Here is a 22,253-nt window from a genome sequence, read left to right as displayed (position 1 = left end):
TTTCACGATATTCAAACAAACTGTTTTCTCATTCACTTTACACTGAGTTTATGAGATTTTTAAAGCACTTCACACTGTGGAACAAACATGATTGTGTGTAAGATGACACTGATAGTAATGTGTGTCAGTCACAGATAGAGCTGTACACCTCTAAGAATCAAACCAAGCAAGCAGAGTCAGCAAATCCATAGTGCTTACAAAGGATTTGGTTGATTATTATGTATGGCATGTGCTGCAATGCCAGGCAATGGAGAACAAGAAAAGTATTTCCCTTGAAGTGCATATGTAAAATGAGTGGTTTCCATGATTGGTCGAGCTGGAAGCCCTCGTCCCGGTTGAGTAGATTGTCTGCTAATTGTATTTCCACAGTTTCAGTGACCATTGAATACCAGTAGTATGAGGCTGTGGCCAGCATCTTAACTTTCCCTTAATCCATTGAATGACCAGTGGAAATAAAATGTTCAGCCACGGCACATTTGTTGAACCGTAGTATGGGAATGTATCCCTAATGTTCAATGGTACATTATATTACAGAGTTTATTGTTTATCCTATGTACCTTTTACCACATGCACAAGGAATATTGTATATATGCACCTTTTGTAAAAGAAGATCATCCTTCAAATATCACAGACGAGCTGTTATCTTGGTTGGTGAAACGAACATCACATCCACTTTATTCTTCTTCATTACTCTTGCAATTTTTGAAGAAATATTTCCCACATATGTTATAAAGGCTGTAGTACTCACATCTCTTTGTTCTTGCTCCTCTTCTGAATGGCCTAGTGCTTTCACCTGCAGAGCTCTCTTAATTTGACTTTTTTTATATCCGTTTGTAGGAAATATTTCTTCCAAGTGTACCATTTCACTCAGTAGGCTACCAGCATCTGATACTACATGAACCCTGTGCACTTAAGTTTTAAATACACCCATAGTTCGTGAAAGATGGTGGCAGCTAGAGGCGTGCAAGTATAAATCAGTATGGGTGGGCTTACGGTAGACACAATGTCCTAAAAACCTCTCTCTCTTTTTCCGTACTAATATAGACAGCCATTTGTTTCCTATTCCATTATAAATATAATAGAGGGAAACATTCCACGTGGGAAAAATATATCTAAAAACAAAGATGATGTAACTTACCAAACGAAAGCGTTGGTATGTTGATAGATGATGTGTGTCTATCAACATACCAACTATTCCATTATAAGTTTGATATTTTCGTGACTGGAGTTTAGATGTTCAAGAAACTGGATTAAGTTGTCCTCACCATGGGGTCAAACTATGAATGTGTCATCGACAAATTAAAACTGAAGAGTGGAATCCTTTTTCTTCAGGATCTTTTGCGAATATATTAGCTACTCAAATATTTAGCTTCATTGTTGAGACCTTTTGTAGGTCTATGTGAACATAATTTCCATAATTCAGCAGATTTTATCAGTAGGTTAAAAACTTTGAAACTTAACTGCTATGATTTCGTGGTCAGTTTTGACATTGTTTACCTGTTCACAAAACTACCTACTCTTGACACTCTGTCACTGAATAGCAGCAAGTTTGAAGAAGACATAACGGCATTATTTAATCATGTGCTAACCTCCAACTACATTTTATTTGATAACCAATATTTTGAACACATTGATGGTGTTGACATAGGCAGTCCTCTGTCACCCAAGGTGACAGAGTTATTCACAGAGGATTTTGAAGAAAAAACACTCCACTCTTCAGTTTTAAAACTAACAGTGATCTGAAAATATATGTACGACACATTCATAGCTCAGCTCCATGGTGAGGATAACTTGATCCAGTTTCTTCAGTTTCTTGAACATTTAAACTCCATTCATGAAAATATCAAATTTACAATGAAATGGCAAATGAATGGCTGTGGTGTCTAATGTTTCTGGATGTATTAGTTCGGCAAGGGGGGGGGGGGCAGAATACGGGTTTTTAGAACATTGCATCTACCATAAGCCCACATATACGAATTTATACTTGCATATCTCTAGCTGCCACCATCCTTCGCAAACTATCAGTGCACTTAAAACTTTAAAAAACAGGGCTCATGCAGTGGCATACATTGATAGCCTACTGAGTGAAATGGTATGCTTGAAAGAAATATTCCCTACAAATGGATATACAAAACATCAACCCACGAGAGTTCTGCAAGTGAAAGTGCCAGACCATTCAGAAGAAGAGCAAGAACAAAGAGATGTGAGGTCTACAGCATTTCTACCACATGTGGGGAATATCGCTTCAAAAACTGCAAGATGAATGGAGAAGAATTCAAGGGATGTGATCTTTGTGTCACTACCTAAGACAGCAGCTCTTCTGGGATATGTGAAGGATGATCATCTTTTATAAAAGTTGCATGTATACTAAATTCCTTGTGGGAGTGGTAAAAGGTAGATAGGACAAACAATATACACTGTAATAAAACATTCCACTGAACATCAGGGATACATTCGCTTACTATAGCCCAACAAATCTGCAGTTGCTGAACATTCTACTTCCAACTAGCCAATCCATGGATTAAAGGGAAGTTAAGATGCTGGCCACTGCCTCATCCTATGGGTATTCAATGGTCAAGGAAACTGTGGAGCTACAATTAGCAGAGAATCTGTCTGACTTAGATGAAGGTTTCCAGCTCAACAAATCATGGAAACCCTCATTTCACATCTGCACCCTGAAGGGAAATCTTTTCTTGTTCTTCATTGCCTGTCATTCCCACACATACCATCCATAATAATCATGCAAACACTTTGTAAACACTGTGGATTTGCTGATTCTGCCCTTGCTTTGTTTTTATTCTTAGAGGTGTAAAGTTTTATCTATGACTTATGCTCGTTATTAACTGTGTTAGTTTTGACACATGCGTGTGCAAAAATATCAGTACAAGAGTTAATAATATCCTGGATGCACTCCCAACAAATGATGGAATACTCAGACTATATTCATCCAGTGTTTCATAATGAGAACATTTAGTGACAACTAACAACCTTTAAGCAAAATTCTGAACCCTTTCTAAACTTTTTCTTGTCAGCACGCTTAAAGTCAGGTATTAAACACTATAGTAAAGTTAGCAGACGTATGTAGCAGTTTTGTACATAGAAGTTTGATTCTTTATAGGTTTACTTGGATGCTCCATTGAAAAAGACTTTTGCAGTGGCAGTCATCGTGATTCTTAGCTAACTGTCAATCTCTCTCTCTCTCACACACACACACACACACACACACACACACACACACACACACACACACACACACACCTCCATGTAACTACTGTGTGCCACCTGTCACTGCAATGTAGCTGCACAGCTTTTGCACACGCGCGCGCACGCGCGCGGGTGTGTGTGTGTGTGTGTGTGTGTGTGTGTGTGTGTGTGTGTGTGTGTGGAAAAAGGCAAAGCTAGTCAGTGGGTCAGGAGCTACTGTTGTGTGCGCCAATGAAAAGTGGTTGGAACATAGTCAAAACTTAAGGCGACAATGTGTTGGATATCCACAATGCATCATAGAATGTGGGTATCGGAAGCTTCCATGCTCTGTAAAGTAGAAAGTAGGCCAGGAAGCAATCTGTGGCAGATCCGACAACAGAGTACAATACTGGTACAGGCACAAGTGTTTCTGAGCATACAATTTAGTACACATTGTTAAATACGGTACTCTGCAGCAGGTAGCCCTGACCTGTTCACATGTCGACCCAATGACTTTGTCAATTATGATTACAGTGGGTGATCAAGATTCGGCCATGGATCAATGGAAACATCTCGCATCATTAAATGATGTTTCTTGTGACACCAGATATGACTGTTTGAAGCATGTACTGCACCATGAACACAGGCAGAGGTTGGCTAGTTGGTTTGTGGGATTGGAGGGACCAGACTGCTGGGGCTCTCGGTCCCTTGTTCCAAAACCTTCAAACACCCACAAAGAATAAAAACGAACAATGGAGACAACAAGAGACGACACAGGACAAGAAAGACTCAGACAGAGACCAGACTAAAGGAATTAAAATCACACAGAGTGTGACAGTGGTTGGCCGAACATAGAGACAAAAAAGGAAAAGCCAACCACCCAGAAACACACTAAAAAACCCAGTCTAAAATCGTAGGCCAAAGGCCACACTCAACACAAAAAAAACGACAAACACTTAGATTAAGTGATAAAAGCCCACTGCCCGAATAAAATTCAAAACTAAGCCTGCCATAGCAGTGTCATCGGTTAACAGGGCAGGGAGCATATCAGGCAGTGCAAACGTCTGCCTGAGCACAGTTAAAAGAGGACAGGCCAACAAAATGTGGACCACCGTCAAGGCCGACCTGCAGCGACATAGAGGCGGGTCCTTATGGTGCAGTAAATGGCTGTGTGTCAAGCTGGTGTGGCCCATGCGGAGCTGACAAAGAACAACTGAGTCCCTGCGAGTGGCTCACATGGATGACCACCACACATTCGTCATCTCCCTGATAGGATGGAGTTTGTTTGGTGTGGTCAGGTTGCGCCATTAGGTGTCCCAAAGCTCGAAAATTTTGCGGCGTAAGACTGCTCACAAATCAGTCTCCGGGAGGCCAATGTCCAGAGATGGTTTACTGGTAGCCTGTTTGGCCAGGCTGTCAACATGTTCATTGCCGGGTATGCCAACATGGCCTGGGGTCCACACAAAGGCCACAGAGCGGCCGCAACGGGCAAGAGTATGAAGCGACTCATGGACAGCCATCACCAGACGAGAGCGAGGGAAACACTGGTCGACAGCTCGTAAACTGCTCAGGGAGTCGCTACAGATAACGAAGGACTCACGTGAGCAGGAGCGGATAAACTCTAGGGCACGAAAGATGGCAACCAGCTCAGCAATGAAACGCTACAGCCAGCCAGCAATGAGTGTTGTTCGTAATGGTCCCCTAGAGTGAGAGTATAACCAACATGACCAGCAACCATCGAACTATCAGTGTAGACAACACCAGAGCCTGATACGTAGCAAGGATGGAGAGAAAGCGGTGGTGAAAGGCCTCCGGAGAGTCCGAGTCCTTCGGGCCCTGTGCCAATTCGAGCTGAAGGCAAGGGTGGGGCACACACCATGGGGGTGCACGCAGGGGGGCCCGGAAAGAAGGTGGAAGAGGGAAAACCCCAAGCCCGGAAGAAGCTCTCTGATGCGAACAACCCGACCGGGGCTGATGGTCTGGGAGATGGATGACCGACTGAGGGAACAGGAGATGATAATTAGGATGCCCGGGCAGGCTACAAACGTGTGTAGCATAAGCGGCCACTAAATGTTGACGCCGTAACTGCAGTGGAGGGACACCTGCCTCCACAAGTATGCTGCTCACAGAGCTGGTCCGGAAAGCACCAGTGGCAAGTTGGATTCCGCTGTGAAGGATGGGGTCCAGCACCCGCATTGCAGAAGGGGAAGCTGAACGATAAGACAGGCTTCCATAATCCAGGCGGTACTGAATTAATGCCTGGTAGAGCCGTAAGAGGGTACATCAGTCGGCTCCCCAGCTGGTGTGGCTCAAGCATCGCAGTGCATTAAGATGGCGCCAACACGTCTGTTTAAGCTGCCGAATATGAGGGAGCCAAGTCAACCGGGCATCAAAAACCACACCCAAAAACCGATGTGGCTCCACCACAGCAAGAGGTTTGCCGTCAAGATAAAGCCATGGCTCAGGGTGAACAGTACGTCGCCGGCAGAAATGCATAACGCAGGTCTTGGCAGCCGAAAACTATAGGAGGCCACAACTTGCACGCGGAAGGTACGATGCGACAGAAAATTTCGCATGAAAATCGGTAGCGGACCCCGAAAACCCCAACCATGGAGCGTAGAGAGGAAGTGATGTCGCCATGTCGTATCATATGCCTTCTGCATGTCAAAAAAGACAGAAACGAGGTGCTGACGGAAGGCAAAGACTGTACGGATGGCTGACTCCAGGCTCATCAGATTATCGGCGGCAGAGCGGCCCTTACAGAACCCACCCTTAGACGGAGCCAGAAGGCCCCGAGACTCAAGAACCCAACTCAACCTCCAGCTCACCATATGTTCCAGCAACTTGCAAGGAACGTTGGTGAGGCTAATGGGGCGGTAGCTGCCCACCTCCAATGGGTTCTTGCCAGGTTTCAAAACGGGGATAACGATGCTTTCCCGCCATTGCGACGGGAACTCACCCTCGACCCAGATACGGTTGTAAAGGTCTAGGAGGTGTCGCTGGCAGTCCACTGAAAGGTGTGTGAGCATCTGACAGTGGATGCGATCTAGCCCGGGAGCCGTATCAGGGCAAGCGGCTAGGGCACGTTGGAATTCTCACTCACTGAATGGAACATTGTAGGATTCAGAATGGCACGTGTGAAATGAAAGGCTCCAATGTTCCAACCGCTCTTTAATGGAGCAGAAGGCCAGTGGGTAATTCGCAGAAGTGGAACTCTGAGCAAAATGCTCTGCTAAGCGGTCGGAAATTGTGTCGGGGTCAGTACAAACTGCTCCACTCAGTGAGAGCACAGGGATGCTGACAGGGGTCCTAGAGCCATAGAGGCACTTAATCTTGACCCAAACCTGCGATGGAGAGATATAGAGGCCAATGGTGGAGACATACGATTCCCAGCACTCTGCTTGTGCTGGCGAATGATACGGCGGGCCCGCGCAAGGAGCCGTTTAAAGGCGATGAGATTTTCTAATGAGTGATGCCGCTTGTGACGCCGGAGCGCCCGCCTGCGATCTTTAATCGTCTCGGCAATCGCAGGCAACCACCAAGGCACAGTCCTCCGCCGAGGGAACCCAGAAGTACGGGGAATGGCAGATTCTGCGGCAGTAACGATGCCAGTGGTGACTGAGTGAACCACCACATCAATGGCTTCATTAGAAAGAGGCTCAATAGCGGCAATGGAGGAGAACAAGTCCCAGTCAGCCTTATTCATAGCCCACCTGCAAGGGCGCCCAGAAGTCAGACGCTGTGGCAGTGACAGAAAGATCGGAAAGTGATCACTACCACACAAGTCATCATGCACACTCCATTGGACAGACGGTAAGAGGCTAGGGCTGCAGATCGAAAGGTCAATGGCGGAGTACCTGCCATGTGCCACACTGAAATGTGTGAAGGCACCATTGTTTAAAACGGAGAGGTCAAGCTGTGCCAATACATTCTCAATGGAGGCACCTCGACCTGTCGCCACTGACCTACCCCACAGAGGGTTATGGGCGTTGAAGTCGCCCAATAACAGGAAAGGTGGCGGCAATTGGGCTATCAGCGCAGCCTGGACATGCTGTGAGACATCACCATCCAGTGGAAGATACAGACTGCAGACAGTAACAGCCTGAGGCATCCACACCCGAACAGCGACAGCCTCTAAAGGTGTTTGGAGAGGGACAGACTCACTGTGAAGAGAGTGAAGTACATAGATGCAGACGCCACCAGAGACCCTTTCGTAAGCTGTCCAGTTCCTATAGCCAGGGAGGGTGGGGGTTCGCATCGCCGGAAACCAAGTCTCTTGGAGAGCGATGCAGAGGAAAGGGTGAAGGCTGACAAGCTGTCGGAGCTCAGCTAGATGGTGGAAAAAACCACTGCAGTTCCACTGGAGGATGACATTATTCATGTCTGAGGAAGGTAAGAAGGGACTGGGGAGGCAGATTACGCCTCCTGGTCACCTGCTGCCACCGCCTGAATACCTGTGCAACTGCTATCCATTGCGTCTGAGTGACTGGCGAGATCCAGGTCCGAAGCGGATGCCAGAATCACCACCTCATCCTCAGACGCAGAGCTGGAAGGTTGCGGTGGGGTGTGTGCCACCGCGAGTTCCTTGGGCTAAGAGCTCTTCTTCTTGGATTTGCGGAAGTTGCGGAACAAATGGGGCTAACACAGTTGTCGTTGCAGTGGCATAGGAGGAAGTCATCCGCACAGGATGTAGTCATTCATATTTCCTCTTAGCCTCAGTATAGGTCAGTCGGTCCAGGGTCTTATATTCCATGATTTTGCACTCTTTCTGTAAGAGCCTGCAGTCTGGCGAGCGAGGTGAATGATGCTCTCCACAGTTGACATAGATGGGAGGCAGGACACGTGGAGTATTGGGATGTGATGGGCATCCGCAATCTCAACATGTGAGGCTGGAAGTACAGCGGGAAGATATATGGCCGAACTTCCAGCACTTAAAGCACCGCATCGGGGGAGGGATATAGGGCTTGACACCACAACGGTAGACCATCACCTTGACCTTCTCCAGTGATGTATCACCCTCGAAGGCCAAGATGAAGGCACCGGTAGCAACCTGATTATTCCTCGGATCCCGATGAACGCGCTGGATGAAATGAACACCTCGGCGCTCTAAATTGGCGTGCAGCTCGTCATCAGACTGCAAAAGTAGGTCCCTACAGAAAATAATACACTGGACCATATTTAAACTCTTATATGGTGTGATGGTAATGTTAACATCCCCCAACTTGTCACAAGCAAGTAACCTGACCCACAGCGCATTTTGGACAAGCCCTCCACTGCCCCAAACTTGTCCTCTAAATGCTCTACGAAGAACTGAGGCTTTGTGGACATGAAAGATTCCCCATCAGCTCTCGTACAAACTAGGAACCGGGGCAAATAACTGTCACTGCCATCCCGAGACTTACGCTCTTCCCACGGCGTGGCCAGGGAGGGGAACGTTTTCGGATCGTATTTCTGAGCGTTAAATTGAGCCCGAGAACACTTAGAGACTGCTGGCGGCTGGCCACCAGTGAGAGATGATGTACCATGCTTAATTGCGGGTCATCCGCCCTGATGCCACCCACTCCGACCAAGGGCCCTCCCCACGGGTGCCACCCAGCCGCAGCAATAGCCACCTGGCAGGATGGCCATTGCCGGGAGCCCTGATGCCCCAGGGAGACACGTATCTACTCCTTGGCATACGTGGGGAGTTAACGGCGCAGGCATCAGCAGAGCGATCCCTGTGTTGTCAGAGGGCTACAAACAACAGGGTACATGGCGGCCCCACCACAACAGACTGGCTACCGTGCTGGATCTTAGGTGCAAAAATGTCCAAGGTCGTCATCTCAGCAAAATGCAACACTGCACAGTGTAGAGTGGTAATCGCACCCAGGAACATATCCTCACCCAAGAGATGGAAAATGAGTGGGACAGCATTGCGATGACGAGAAAGTCGGCTAAAGGTCTCAACGCACGACGGATACAGTGCACTACGTAAGGCGCCCTTCCCCAATTGGCTTGCTCTTCGGAAGAATTTAGAAAGATGGAGGTCAAACCCGAGAGGGGACCATCACATAAGGCCGATACTTTTGAGACTCATTTTAGTTGCATCTTACAACAGGCAGGAATACCGCGGGCCTATTCCAACCCCCGAACCCACAGGGGGACAGGCAGAGGGGAAGGGTTGGGCGCTAAGATGCTATGGGGGTGCAGGTAGGGGGGGGGGGGGGAGAGGAACGTTCACCTAGGATTCCATGACAGCCTGATAGTAATCAAAGGCATTATGACAGCTATTTGATGTCTTCTCCGACACGGGTATCATCTTCCAAGCAGGGTAACTGTCCTTGTCACAAGACCAGAACCATGCAACAGTGGTTCCGTAAAGGCCTTCATGATAGTTTCAGCATACTGGGCAGGGGAGTTCCCTTCACTGCAGATATGTCGTCCACGGGTGGCTAATCTGTATGGGAGGGATTTTTGGGTGTGCAAAGGTTGGCAGCTGTCGAAACATAGGTACTGTTAAAAATGAAAATTTTATAATCTTGCCTACTCTCAGATAAATTTCTCCAAATATTCATGTTATCTGTATTGTAAGCAGGCTGTTTCCATTTAGTGTACCTGTTCTAGTAATATCTAGACAAAATAAAATAATTTATCTACTTAAACCAATCCTTATCTACCCCACAGTGTACAAGAGACATAACGTAACTTACTTAAAGTACAAACATAAATTTACACTGTCTTCAGTTGTCATAACATCATTTAAACAACAGAGAGAGCTACAAAACAATAACAATATTGTTGTGTGTGAATGTGTTTAGCAACTCATAATTATGTTAAAAGTTTACTCACATCAATGAGACTTTCTGAAGCAACAGGTTCTCCATAGCCAGTCAAAACCCAAGGATGATTCTGGAGCTCTTTAATTGTGATTCTTTGCTTTGGGTCTAATTGTAACATTGATTTAATAAGGTCTTTGCTGTTCCTTGACAGCCATTCTGGTTCATGGTATCGTCCTGACTGCAAAAGAATTTCATAGCATCATGCCTATTACAAAACTTCTGTTTAACAATGCTTAAGTAGTAAGAAGAAAAATAAATTTTAACATCCAGTTAATTATGAGAGCATTGAGATAGATGTCAATTTAAGATGGGAAAGAATGGGAAATATATCAGTTGTGTCCTCCTCAGAGGAACCACCCCAGCTTTCATCTTAATAGCTTTATGGAAGCCACGGAAAAAACATTATATGTTTAGCAGGGGATCTGAACCATTATCCTACCAAATGAGAAACCAGTGTTCCATCTCACTAGTAACACTTCTCAGGGCCAAGAGAGAACGAGTCAATGACAAGTGAGTTTTGCTTACTGGTCTCCTGGAAAAAAATGGCTCTGAGCGCTATGGGACTTAACATCTCAGGTCTTCAGTACCCTAGAACTTAGAACCACTTAAACCCAACCAACCCAAAGACATCACACACGTCCACGCCTGAGGCAGGATTCAAACCTGCATCTCCTGGAACAGATGAAGGGGAAAAAAAAGAACCATGACACTGATATTGCACAAAACAAGACAAGATTGCTCAGAGATGCCGTTCTATGATAACATGATTAGTAACATCTTCACGATATGATTGGGTAAAGCAAGATCTCCATAGTGTGTGACACACAATGGTCACTAAAGCATCCTCATTGCTTACGGTTACAGAGGACTGGCAGTGCTCACCAGTCCACAGCTCAGGAAACTCAGACTTGCCACGGATGCGGAAAGCATTATCCCAGTATCCTGCTAATGAACCAAAAGTTTACCACATCTCTTATCCATGACAAACACAAATCATGGTTTTAAAAAGGGAAACATTTTTGCTGTGATAAGTAGAGAAAGATTGCTCACTTAGGGATAGTTTTAGTCTTACATTCAGTTCCAATTTTAAAAAACTGTTTTCATAAAATTTACTCCAACTATGACTTCAAATTTCCACTCATTCTTACAGCCAGTCATCTGTGTGGTGTTATCATGTATGCGTTTTGACTTTATCGGCACTCAACAGCGAGGTTATCAGAGCCCTAACACATTTTAAAAGGAACCAATGGGGATAAAATTGCTAAAATAGTTGCGCACAGTGAGAATGAAACCTACAAAATGATGTTCATGCGCTCACTCCCACCTCACTCTCATTAACTCACACAATCACTCTTATCCCACAAGCTAGACACAGAGAAGGCGTGAAAGGTGCTACACAAGGGATTAAATCAGAAGTAAAATGACAGACGAGCTAAACAGGGATATGTGACCAGCTGACTATTTACAAAAAACATGGGTGAGACAGTTACCCTGTTAACAAATTAAGAATCTCTCCCTAAAATTTTTGGACACAAGTTATACAAATCACAAAACCTCAAAAGCCTCACACATTTTTTTAAATGTCACTTAAAATAGAGGTCAAATCTACCACTGTCCTCTGGTCTGAAAATAAAACACAGTCTAGTAAAATGTGATGCACAGTGATCTGTACTCCACTAGCACCACCCTTTGAAGGGGCGTCACACGGGAGCAAGAAGCCATGGGTCAGAGGACTGTAGCCTTTGCGAAAACAAATAAGGAGGACCTCATAGCGTCTTCGTGGCTGAAAGGCAGTACACCACAGCTGTGTATAGGGCTTTACTAGATGCAGCTTATTATGTTTCACTTCCAGCCACTCACCTTCCCACCAGCACAAGCCTCTGTAACTCAACAGTGAGGAGATAGCATGCAGGGGGATGGCATACTGAAATAACTGAGGATCACGACATGCCTTCTTGGCTGTTACATCTGCCCTTTTGTTCCCTGCAATACCCTTGTGCCACAGTACACAGAAGAAAGAGACCTCCTTCACCACCTGTTGTAGTTGTAGAAGGGTGTCCTGGATAATTTGAACTACTTTATCTGCAGGATACAAGCATTGTAGAGTGTGAAGGGCTCTCTGGGAATCAGAATAGACAAGGAATATAGCACTTGAAGCACATTTCATCTGCTCCAGTGCCTGTAAGATCGCATTTAGTTCCAAATCTAAGACAGTAAACTCTCGAGTCAGTTAGACCTTGAGGATATGATCAGGGAAAACAACAAAGCAACCAAAAGTGTCCACCTGTTTCGACCCACCCATAAAGACAGCTGTAGAGTAGCAGTGCTGAGTTAACATGTCATAAAATAATGTATTAAAAACACATGCTGGATGTGCAACCACTTCTGTACTGCAGTAAATCTAAGATTACTCTGGACCTCTGCAGTAATCAGTGTGGCAGATGGTTACAAACCTGGGTTTGGGATTGTGCTTGCTCCTCAGTAAGTGACTATAGAAAATGCTGCACGCAGATCCCAAATGGCTTTGTTGCTACGGACTGGAGAAAACGTATTCCAGAGGTGGACAAGCAACATTATGGTATGCACATGGATTCAGAGATGTAAGAAACTTACATGCCAGAAGCACCATGAGCAGTTGCTGTGAGATTGTAAGTGGGAGTTCACCAGCATCAACACAGAGACTGGGTGAGGCTGATCCTGTAATTACCCGTGGGCCAGTCTAACCCCACATGGTGGACAGCGTTAAAAATGGTTCAAATGACTCTGAGCACTATGGGACTTAACATCTATGGTCATCAGTCCCCTAGAACTTAGAACTACTTAAACCTAACTAACCTAAGGACATCACACAACACCCAGTCATCACGAGGCAGAGAAAATCCCTGACCTCGGGCGCGGGAAGCGAGAACGCTACCGCACGACCACGGGCTGCGGACGTGGACGGTGTCAATCATCTTCAAATAAGAACGCCTCACCAATCCACACACTGTGCAACCAGAGACCAACTGCAAATGCACGAAAGCCCTTTGAAAGTGGAGCAGATGCACCCTGTCCACTCCCCGAGGAATGAAGGAAAGAAGTCTCATTAGAAACGGAGCACAGGCTCACATTGTGTCAAGGATGGGGAAGGAAATCAGCCAACTCCTTTCAAAGGGATTATCCCTGCATTTGCCTGGAGCGATTTATGGAAATTGCAGGAAACCTGAATCTGGATGGCTGGACAAAGGTTGAAGCATCATCCTCCCAAATGCTCCACTGACCTAGACTTGTGACTGGTGCACTTTAGGGTGTTCCGTTCCTTCAGGGTTCTGGGTTTCAGGTCCCTCAGGTGTGGCAACCACAACAATTTGGAATCAAGAATGAGGTTCACAAACCTCACCGAGCCTCTAAAATGTAGAATGGTGTCCCTCATAAGCAAGTCAGGTAAATTAAAATACAATAAAAACGATTAAAATACACACACACACACACACACACACACACACACACACACACAAAATCTGTAGAAAACCTGTCTTCGCAGCCCACTGCTCTAACCTCGGCATGGTAAGTTGCAAATGACAGGTCGCTGTTGCAACACTGGAGGAGGAAGAGAAAACAGCAAAATCATCCACAAATAGGGAGCACTGCACAGAACTCCTTACGATAGATGTGATACTTTTTTGCTTTATTGCTATGGCAAAGTGGGTAACACTTAAAAACACTGCCTCGAGGAACAGAATTTCCTGCTCAAAACAATCTAACAGCACATCATGAACTCGGGACCTAAAAAAGCACTCAGACAGAAAGGACCATATGAAGATGGGGAGGTGGACATGAAAGCCCAATTCCCATACATTCGTAGCATAAGCAGAACGGTTGATGGTGTCCAGGAATGCTTCCCAGACCTTTTCTTGCTCTCCTTAAATTATGTGTCAAGCCTGGGGTCTCATGATCTGATGGCTGTGACGTTGTCAGCTGTTGGACAGTACTTAAACCTTTGAAGAGTCTCATGCCTGTCCCATATTGCTGGACCGCACTCACCAGTCCACCAAGGAACAGGTTGCCTCTGAAGATGGTCTGAGGACTGTGGGACTGATAAGGCAGCAGCACGATGGATCACTCTTAATAGGGTCCACCCATTCCTGGACACTGTCGCGGTGTTTAAACACAGTCAGGTGGCTGAACAGTGTCCACCTAACCCTGCTGACCACCCACTTCAGTGGCTTCTGTTCAAGCAATCCTCCATCCAACAAGTGAATACAGAGTGGGAAGTGGTCACTGGAATGAAGAATGCCAAAGGCAAGTAGAGGTGGAGCCCCACAAGACTTAATGGGCATTGAAGTCTCCCAGTAGGAGAAATGGATGGGGGAGTTGTTCCATAAGAAGTGTGAAAATCTCAGAGTCTACATCACCTTGTGGAGGCAAATACAGCAGGCAAACATCGATCATCTGACATGTAGGAATTTCAAATGTAACTGCTTGCACATCAGTAGCCAGGGGATAGTGTGTGCAGCCCCATAGTACAGGGGCAACAGACACTTTACAATGTGTTTCCTGCAAACACAAGCACAGGTGGCATTCCTGTGCTAGCAGCTTCAGTTCCTCCACAGGCATCCTGAATCCATTAATGTTCCTCAGGAGGATGGGTGCCATTTATCATGGAGGTTGCACTTTCACTCTTTTTTTTTTTTTGCATGTAAAGGGAGCCTGCTATGTGTGGAGTATCACCAGTTTTCCCGAGTGGACTTTGGAGCAAGAACTATGGCTGTAGTAGTAGCAGCGGCACTGGATGGAGGAACAGGCTGAACCTTTGGAGGGGCAGGGAGCTCTGCAACAGCAGTGACCACAACCTTGTCTGATGGTCTGTGGGGAGCTATGGGCTTCAAAATAACTGCAGCAGAACAAGTGCACTGACAGACACAGGTAGCAGTGTTGACACTGGCAACCTCCGTTTGTGTAGTAGCATCAGTTTTAGGAACTGGCTGTTTTAAGAAAAAACGCAAAGGAGGTAGCAAACATGGCGGGCTGCGCGGTCTTATATGTATTTTTGGTCTCACCATACGAGATATACTTAGTTGTTTTGATTTTCTGTATCTTGATTTATATACCTGCATAGCACTTCCCGTCAGGTTTAGAAAATGCATCTCAGCGAGGGAGGAGGGGAACGCATTTTGGAAAGATCTTTGATGCACAGCAACATGTATGCTGCATATTTTCATATTACGATAAAATGCCTATTTTCAAATTATGAAAGTATACCTTCAAATTCCACCAAGGACTACACATTAGTTTCCAAAGCACTGCAATGCGCTTTTGTAAGCCAATCATAACACATGCCACATGATCTCGCCAGCCAATGACAGCAGATATTCAGAGCACCAGACACGTGATGTAGTCAGCAACATCACGGTTAAGTAGCGTGAACACACAAACAGGAAAAGTTAATGATTTAAATTAATGTACATAGTGTAGCTAAAAGAAAAGCTAAGCTTTCACATATAATATCAGTCTTTTTAGTGTGTGGTACACTTTAAGATACATCACAGAAATATGCCAGTAAAATTTTAAACAATGACATTAATGTCTGGTCTTCTGAGCTCAAAATTGTTCTGAATGGCTGGTACTCAAAATGTTAAATTTTAAATGAGAGTCAAATGTGATTTAAGAAATTCATTGCACACTCTCACATGTAACATGATCCATCTTGCGTACAAGGAAATTTCCTTTGAAAATAACACTTTTCAAAGAACTATTTGCAATATTTTCTCATGACCCCTTAGATATGATGATGTAGGAGGCCTGTATGTTCGTACACATTTAGCATTAAGAGATCTTATATAAAGTCATAAAAGAAATAGGGCATCAGAGGATACTCCAAGAGCATAGAAATTTTGTAAACCACACTAAAATGCATATTTCGACTTAAAGGACACATTCATATGTCCATATTCCCAACGAAGTAGGCCCCAACCTGAATTAAGCTTTTCAAGTGCACTTTTCAAGGTGCAAATTTTCTTAGAGTACCCCGTACTATATTGCCTCATCTTTGGTTCTTTAGGATGGCATAATGCCATATGTGCCAGAAGATAAAAATGTGCACCTGAAATTCAGTAATGAGCTGAAACTAGCCAATAGTGTGAAACGAAACACTTCATTTCTTATAAACTGACTGCATAGGCGGAAAAGGTTAATAAAAGCCATATTTATTTAACAAGCCGACAAAAGTAACTTCACTGTTGTGCAAGGCGATTAATACTAAACTGTCTAAAATGTAGAAATAAAATAAAATCAAAAAACTTAAACTAATAACATATATTAGCCTTCCATAATTACACGAATGTATTTTATTTCACATGATAGCTCCCGGCCATAGAAATCTGTTTTGTTTTCATTTCATGTGTAAAATGTAAACAAAGAGGAAGCAGCAAAATCACTAAACATAACAATGATCACTACATTGCTACCCACTACAAACCAGACTGCTCTGTCTATGGGCAAATCTGGCAGCTTGGGCACACCAGAAAAATTCCTTTAGCTAGCATAACTGCTTCTTGCTACTGCTGCAGCCACATTTCAAGTAGCCAGAAGTGGGAGAGGGTACTGCTCACAGACAACTCAAGTGCGCATGCGCAACAGCCCGCTGGCAACTGTTCAAAATGGGCTTAATGTAAACGGTTGTGACGTCACGCTCATCTTCAGCAGTTTGCTACTAAGAAGTATTCCATAGTCTTTGTCCGAAAGCCTTTGTCACATTTCACTTTTGGCAGGCGCTTGTGTTTGCACTGTGTTTTATTGTAAATGCCGCATTTCCTTCGCAACTTAAGTTTTATTCATTCGTTTACATTTTATTGCTGCAGTGTTATTCTGCAGTAGCGGGATACAGTAAAATTCTTTGATAGACTAACAGTTCTTACCAGTCAAAATTACAAAAATTTAACTAAAGACTAAAACAATGAAAAATTCCCAGAATTCTGAAAAATTCCCAGAATTCTGAAAAATTCCCAGAATTCTGAAAAATTCCCAGAATTCTGAAAAATTCCCAGGTTTTTCCTGGTTTTCCCCTGGATAACAAAATTCGAGTTTTTCCAGGATTTCCTGGTTGTCCCAGAGCATATACACCCAGAATTAACTCCTGAGTCAGGCAGACCGGCTGCTACAAAAGCCCACTTATTTGATCAGTTGTTGGCACTTAGCAGTGGCCACCCTTTCCACTGGGAGGACAAGAAGAGAATTTCGAGGGTTCCATCCTGATCCCACGAGCAGCTAGGGAAATAAAAGTCCAACGAAACAGAGCCCTGCGTCCATAGATCTGCCTTATACAACTGGAGTGCGCAACATCCATGCATCTCATTGGCATGCAGCAAATCTTGGGATTTAAGAGTTTTTTTTTTGGTAAAGGTTTTTACCATCCTCATGATCTGGGGGTTCAAGCCAAGATCCTGTTGCCTGAGACACACAATGTTCCACTGTCACACTGTGCAGTGGTTGCTGGAGCATGCCCAGAGCTTACAGTGACAGAGGACTGGCAGCACTTACCAGTCCCCAGCTCAGGAAGCATTGGTTTGCCAAGCCCATACCCAGCAAGCAAATGCTGAGCCCCTGAGGCGTTTAACTGTTGTTATCCACAGTTGCCTTGGCACTAACAGAATTTTTCCTTTAACGTGCACAATACGTAAACTAATACATTTCTAATTTAACCGTATCATGAACAGGGAAGTATCCACTCACCATATAGCAGAGATGCTGGTTCGCAGATAGGCACAACAAAAAGACTGTCTCAAATAAAGCTTTCGGCCCATAAGGTCTTCTTCAAAAATAGACAACACACACACATACACTCACACAAACACAGCTCACACACACATGACTAAAGTCTCATGCAACTGTAGCCACAAGGAGCACAAGGAGGCTGGGGCAGGAAGGGAGAGAGATAGTAGAGTAGGGGTGGTAGATAGTGAAGTGCTACTGGGGAGCAGACAAAGACGACATGGACAGAGGGAGGTTAGATGGAGGGTAGTGGAGAGGTGGAGAAAGAGGGGGGGGGGGGCTAAATGCAAAAGGAGAGAAGTAATAAGACTGGGTGCAGTGGTGGAATGAGGGCTGTATAGTGCTGGAATGGGAACAGGAAGGCTGGATGGATGAGGACGATGACTAATGAAGATTGAGGCCAGGAGGATTACGGGAACGTAGAATACATTGCAGGGAACTTCCCACCCGCGCAATTCAGAAAAACTGGTGTTGATGGGAAGGATCCATATGGCACAGGCTGTGAAGCAGTCATTGGAATGAAGATTGCCATGTTTGGCAGCATGCACAGCAACAGGGTGGTCCACTTATTTCTTGGCCACAGTTTGTCAGTGGCCATTCGTGAGGACAGACGGCTTGCTTGTCGACATGCCCACATAGGATGCACCAAACTGGTTGCAGATTAGCTTGTTGATCACAGGACTGGTTTCACAGGTAGCCCTGCCTTTGATGGGACTGGAGTAGGTGGTGGCAGGAGGATGTATGGGACAGGTCTTGCATCTTGGTCTATTACAGGGGTATGAGCTATGAGCTAAGGGGTTGGGAGCAGGGGTTGTGTAGGGATGGACGAGTATATTGTGTAGGTTTGGTGGACAGCAGAATACCACTGTGGGAGAGATGGGAAGGAAAGTGGGCAGGACATTTCTCATTTCAGGGCACAACGAGAGGTAGTCAAAACCCTGGCGGAAAATGTAATTCATTTGCTACAGTCCTGGGTGGTACTGAGTTACCGTATTTACTCGAATCTAAACCGCACTCGAATCTAAGCCGCACCTGAAATTTGAGACTTGAAATTCAAGGGTAGAGAAAAGTTTTAGGCCGCATCTCCAAATCGAAACAAAGTTGGTCCATTGTAATATGAGACACAATTTAGGTCGAATGAATGACGATACAGCTATAGTAGTTTGGTTCGAGTCGTAAGCTTAGCAGTTAATATTTACCAGGTAGCCATTGCTATGCGTCAGGCGCTCCGTCCGTATCTATACGGGTACCCTTCCTTTTTCACGTGCTTCGTCTGGTTTGAGTTGATTGCTTATTTTTCTTTGATCTGATAAGTGCCGTTCTCTTTGTTATAGGTGTTTACGCCACTCTAAGCTGAAAATGCATTACTATACTGGGTCATGCATTGTTTGTCGCATTCTGATAATGAGTGTTTACGGCCTGTCGTCGCTCACGGCATGGCTTGCTTTTGTGCACGCTAGCGCGCTTACAATTAAAAAGAGAGAGAGAGAGAGAGAGAGAGAGAGAATCGTCTCATTAGCGAAACAATGGCGAGAGACTGCTATCTGTTGTTGCTTACACTGCAGCTTTCTTTGATAATGATCAACAAGAACCAAATAATGGACTGCGTATGATAGAAGACATTCTGAATGAGAGTTTGGTGACAATTTTTCTCTGTTTGAAAATCTTTGCAGACGCCCCTTTAGTACATTACATTCTGCACAGAAATTAGAGTCATCTTAGATTTTAAAATCTAGTCAATTGCCGTGCTTCATTTCTGACTGTAACACTATTAGGCATAAGAATAATACGAATATAAACATGACATGACATGATCTTTATATTGCTCCGCGTTTGCTGTTGTCTCACTCTAGTTTCGTAGTTTATTAGGCAGACAGGATTTAAATGAGATAGCAGCAAACACGAAAGAATACATGGCAAAATGTTTATATTCGTATTATTCTTATGGTGAAGAGAATACTGCATGTGATTCACAATTCATAAAAGTTCCTATTAACAACCGCATCTTCTCACAGGTAGGAAAAAATTCAGAATGTAGAGTTCGCCATATTGACAAACATCCCAAACCGTCTTGCCAGTCAGATTTTCGTAGTACATTGAAATGCTGCTATATTAGGAGATGAACCATGCGGAATTTGTATTTACTTCATTGGATGATGTATGAAAATGCAGCGGTCGAAACTCGGGGCGGAGAAAAAAAGCTCGTCTTCGACCTTTTTTTATTTTAATTTATTTACTGACGCAGAGGTTTTGGTGCCACTATTTATCTTTGTGCCTGCAAAGCATGCCTGTGTAGCGCTACATATATTCAATGGCAGAAGTTAGTTGTGGCGGCACCCACTAACATTTTTCAGAACTTCCACTTACTTTGCACTCGATTCTAAGCTGCAGGCGGTTTTTTGGATTACAAAAACAGGAAAAAAAGTGCGGCTTAGATTCGAGTAAATACGGTATACCGAGGGTCTCACCAAAGCCTTCACAAACTGTAATTATCCTCCCAAACTTGTACAAAAACAAATCTCCTGTGCCTTATCCTTCCAGTCACCCACCACCTCCCTAAGACCCACTATCTGGGCACAGAGCAGCATGCCCCTCGTAACTCATTACCACCCAGAACTGAAGCAACTGAATTACATTCTCCACCAATGTTTCAACTACCTCTCATCGGGCAATGAAATGAGAAATGTCTTACCCACTCTCCTTCCACCCCTCCCACAGTGGTATTCTGCCATCCACCGAACCTACACAATATACTAATCCAGCCTTGCACAGCCCCTGCTCCAAATCCCTTACCTCATGGCTCACACCCCTGTAATAGACCTAGATGCAAGACCTGTCCCATACATCCTCTCACCGCCACCACCTACTCCAATTTGGTCACAAACATCACCTATCCCATCAAAGGCAGTGCTACCTGTGACATCAGTCATGTGGTCTACGAGCTAAGCTGCAACCTCTGTGCTGCATTCTATGTAAGCATGACACCCAACAAGCTGTCTGCTCACATCAGTGGCCACCGACAAACTGTGGCCAAGAAACAAGTGGACCACCCTCTTGCTGAACACACTGCCAAACATGATATCCTTCATTTCAATGACTGCTTCACAGCCTGTGCCAAATGGATCCTTCTCAACAACATCAGCTTTGCTGAATTGCGCAGGTGGTAACTTTCTCTGCAATACATCCTATGTTCCTTTAACCATCCTGGCCTCAACCTTAGTTAGTCATTGTCCTCACCCATCCACATCCATGTTCCCCTTCCAGCACTATACAGCCCTCATTCCACCATCGCACAATCTTTCTACTTTTCTCATTTTCCGCCACCTTTCCTCCTTCCCACCTCTCTACTGCCCTTCATCTAACCTCCCGACTGCACATAGCTGTCCTAACCTCTCTCCACCTCGTCCCTGTGCGCTCCCCAGCAGCACTGCACTGTCCACCACCCCTGCCCTACTATCCCTCCCCCTCCCTGCCCTAGCCACCTCTTTATCCCCCCCCCCCCCCCAGCCGGCACTCCCATTATGTGTGTGTGTGTGTGTGTGTGTGTGTGTGTGTGTGTGTGTGTGTGTGTGTGTGTGTGTGTGACGAAGCCTTACAGGCCAAAAGCTTTATCTGTGGCAGTCTTCCAGTTGTGCCAATCTGTGACTCAGCATCTCTGCTATTTGGTGAGTGGCAGCTTTCCTTTGCATAATATTATAATTCTTAACTGTGTTACCTGCTTTCATAATCTTGGTTTCTAATTAATAGCACAGAAATAGTTAGTTACGGAAATACATATCCCTTCCTTCCCCCACTGCAGTCAAATATTGATACCTTATGGTAAGACTATTCCAGGGGCAGATGTCGACTCTGACCACACCACAATCTACTGGTTATGAACTGTACATTAAAACTGAAGAAACTGCAAAAAGGCGGGAATTTAAAGAGATGGGACTTGGATAAACTGACTAAACCAGAGGTTGTACAGAGTTTCAGGGAGAGCATAAGGGAACAATTGACAGGAATGGGGGAAAGAAATACAGTAGAAGTAGAATGGGTAGATTTGAGGGATGAAGTAGTGAAGGCAGCAGACGATCAAGTAGGTAAAAAGACTAGGGCTAGTAGAAATCCTTGGGTGACAGAAGAAATATTGAATTTAATTGATGAAAGAAGAAAATATAAAAATGCAGTAAATAAAGCAGGCAAAAAGTAATACAAACGTCTCAAAAATGAGATCGACAGGAAGTGCAAAATGGCTAAGCAGGGATGGCTAGAGGACAAATGTAAGGATGTAGAGGCTTATCTCACTAGGGGTAAGATAGATACTGCCTACATGGAAAATTAAAGAGACCTTTGGAGAAAAGAAAACCACTTGTATGAATATCAAGAGCTCAGATGGAAACCCAGTTCTAAGCAAAGAAGGGAAAGCAGAAAGGTGGAAGGAGTATATAGAGGGTCTATACAAGGGCGATGTACTTGAGGGCAATGTTATAGAAATGGAAGAGCATGCAGATGAAGATGAAA

General features: G+C 44.8%; 1 protein-coding gene across 1 annotated transcript in view; it reads right to left on the bottom strand.

The window, feature by feature from the left end:
- The window catches only part of LOC124779497 (maternal embryonic leucine zipper kinase-like), a 421,515-nt gene that overhangs the window by 323,421 nt on the left and 75,841 nt on the right, over positions 1-22,253 (bottom strand). The window contains exon 6 of the mRNA XM_047253715.1: positions 10,012-10,179. Within this exon, the coding sequence (XP_047109671.1) occupies positions 10,012-10,179 (168 nt within the window). The remainder of the gene's footprint in view (positions 1-10,011; positions 10,180-22,253) is intronic.

The sequence above is a fragment of the Schistocerca piceifrons genome, chromosome 1 (genome assembly GCF_021461385.2).
Source record: "Schistocerca piceifrons isolate TAMUIC-IGC-003096 chromosome 1, iqSchPice1.1, whole genome shotgun sequence".
NCBI classification, from domain to species: domain Eukaryota; kingdom Metazoa; phylum Arthropoda; class Insecta; order Orthoptera; family Acrididae; genus Schistocerca; species Schistocerca piceifrons.
This window is presented reverse-complemented; position numbering and strand designations above follow the sequence as displayed.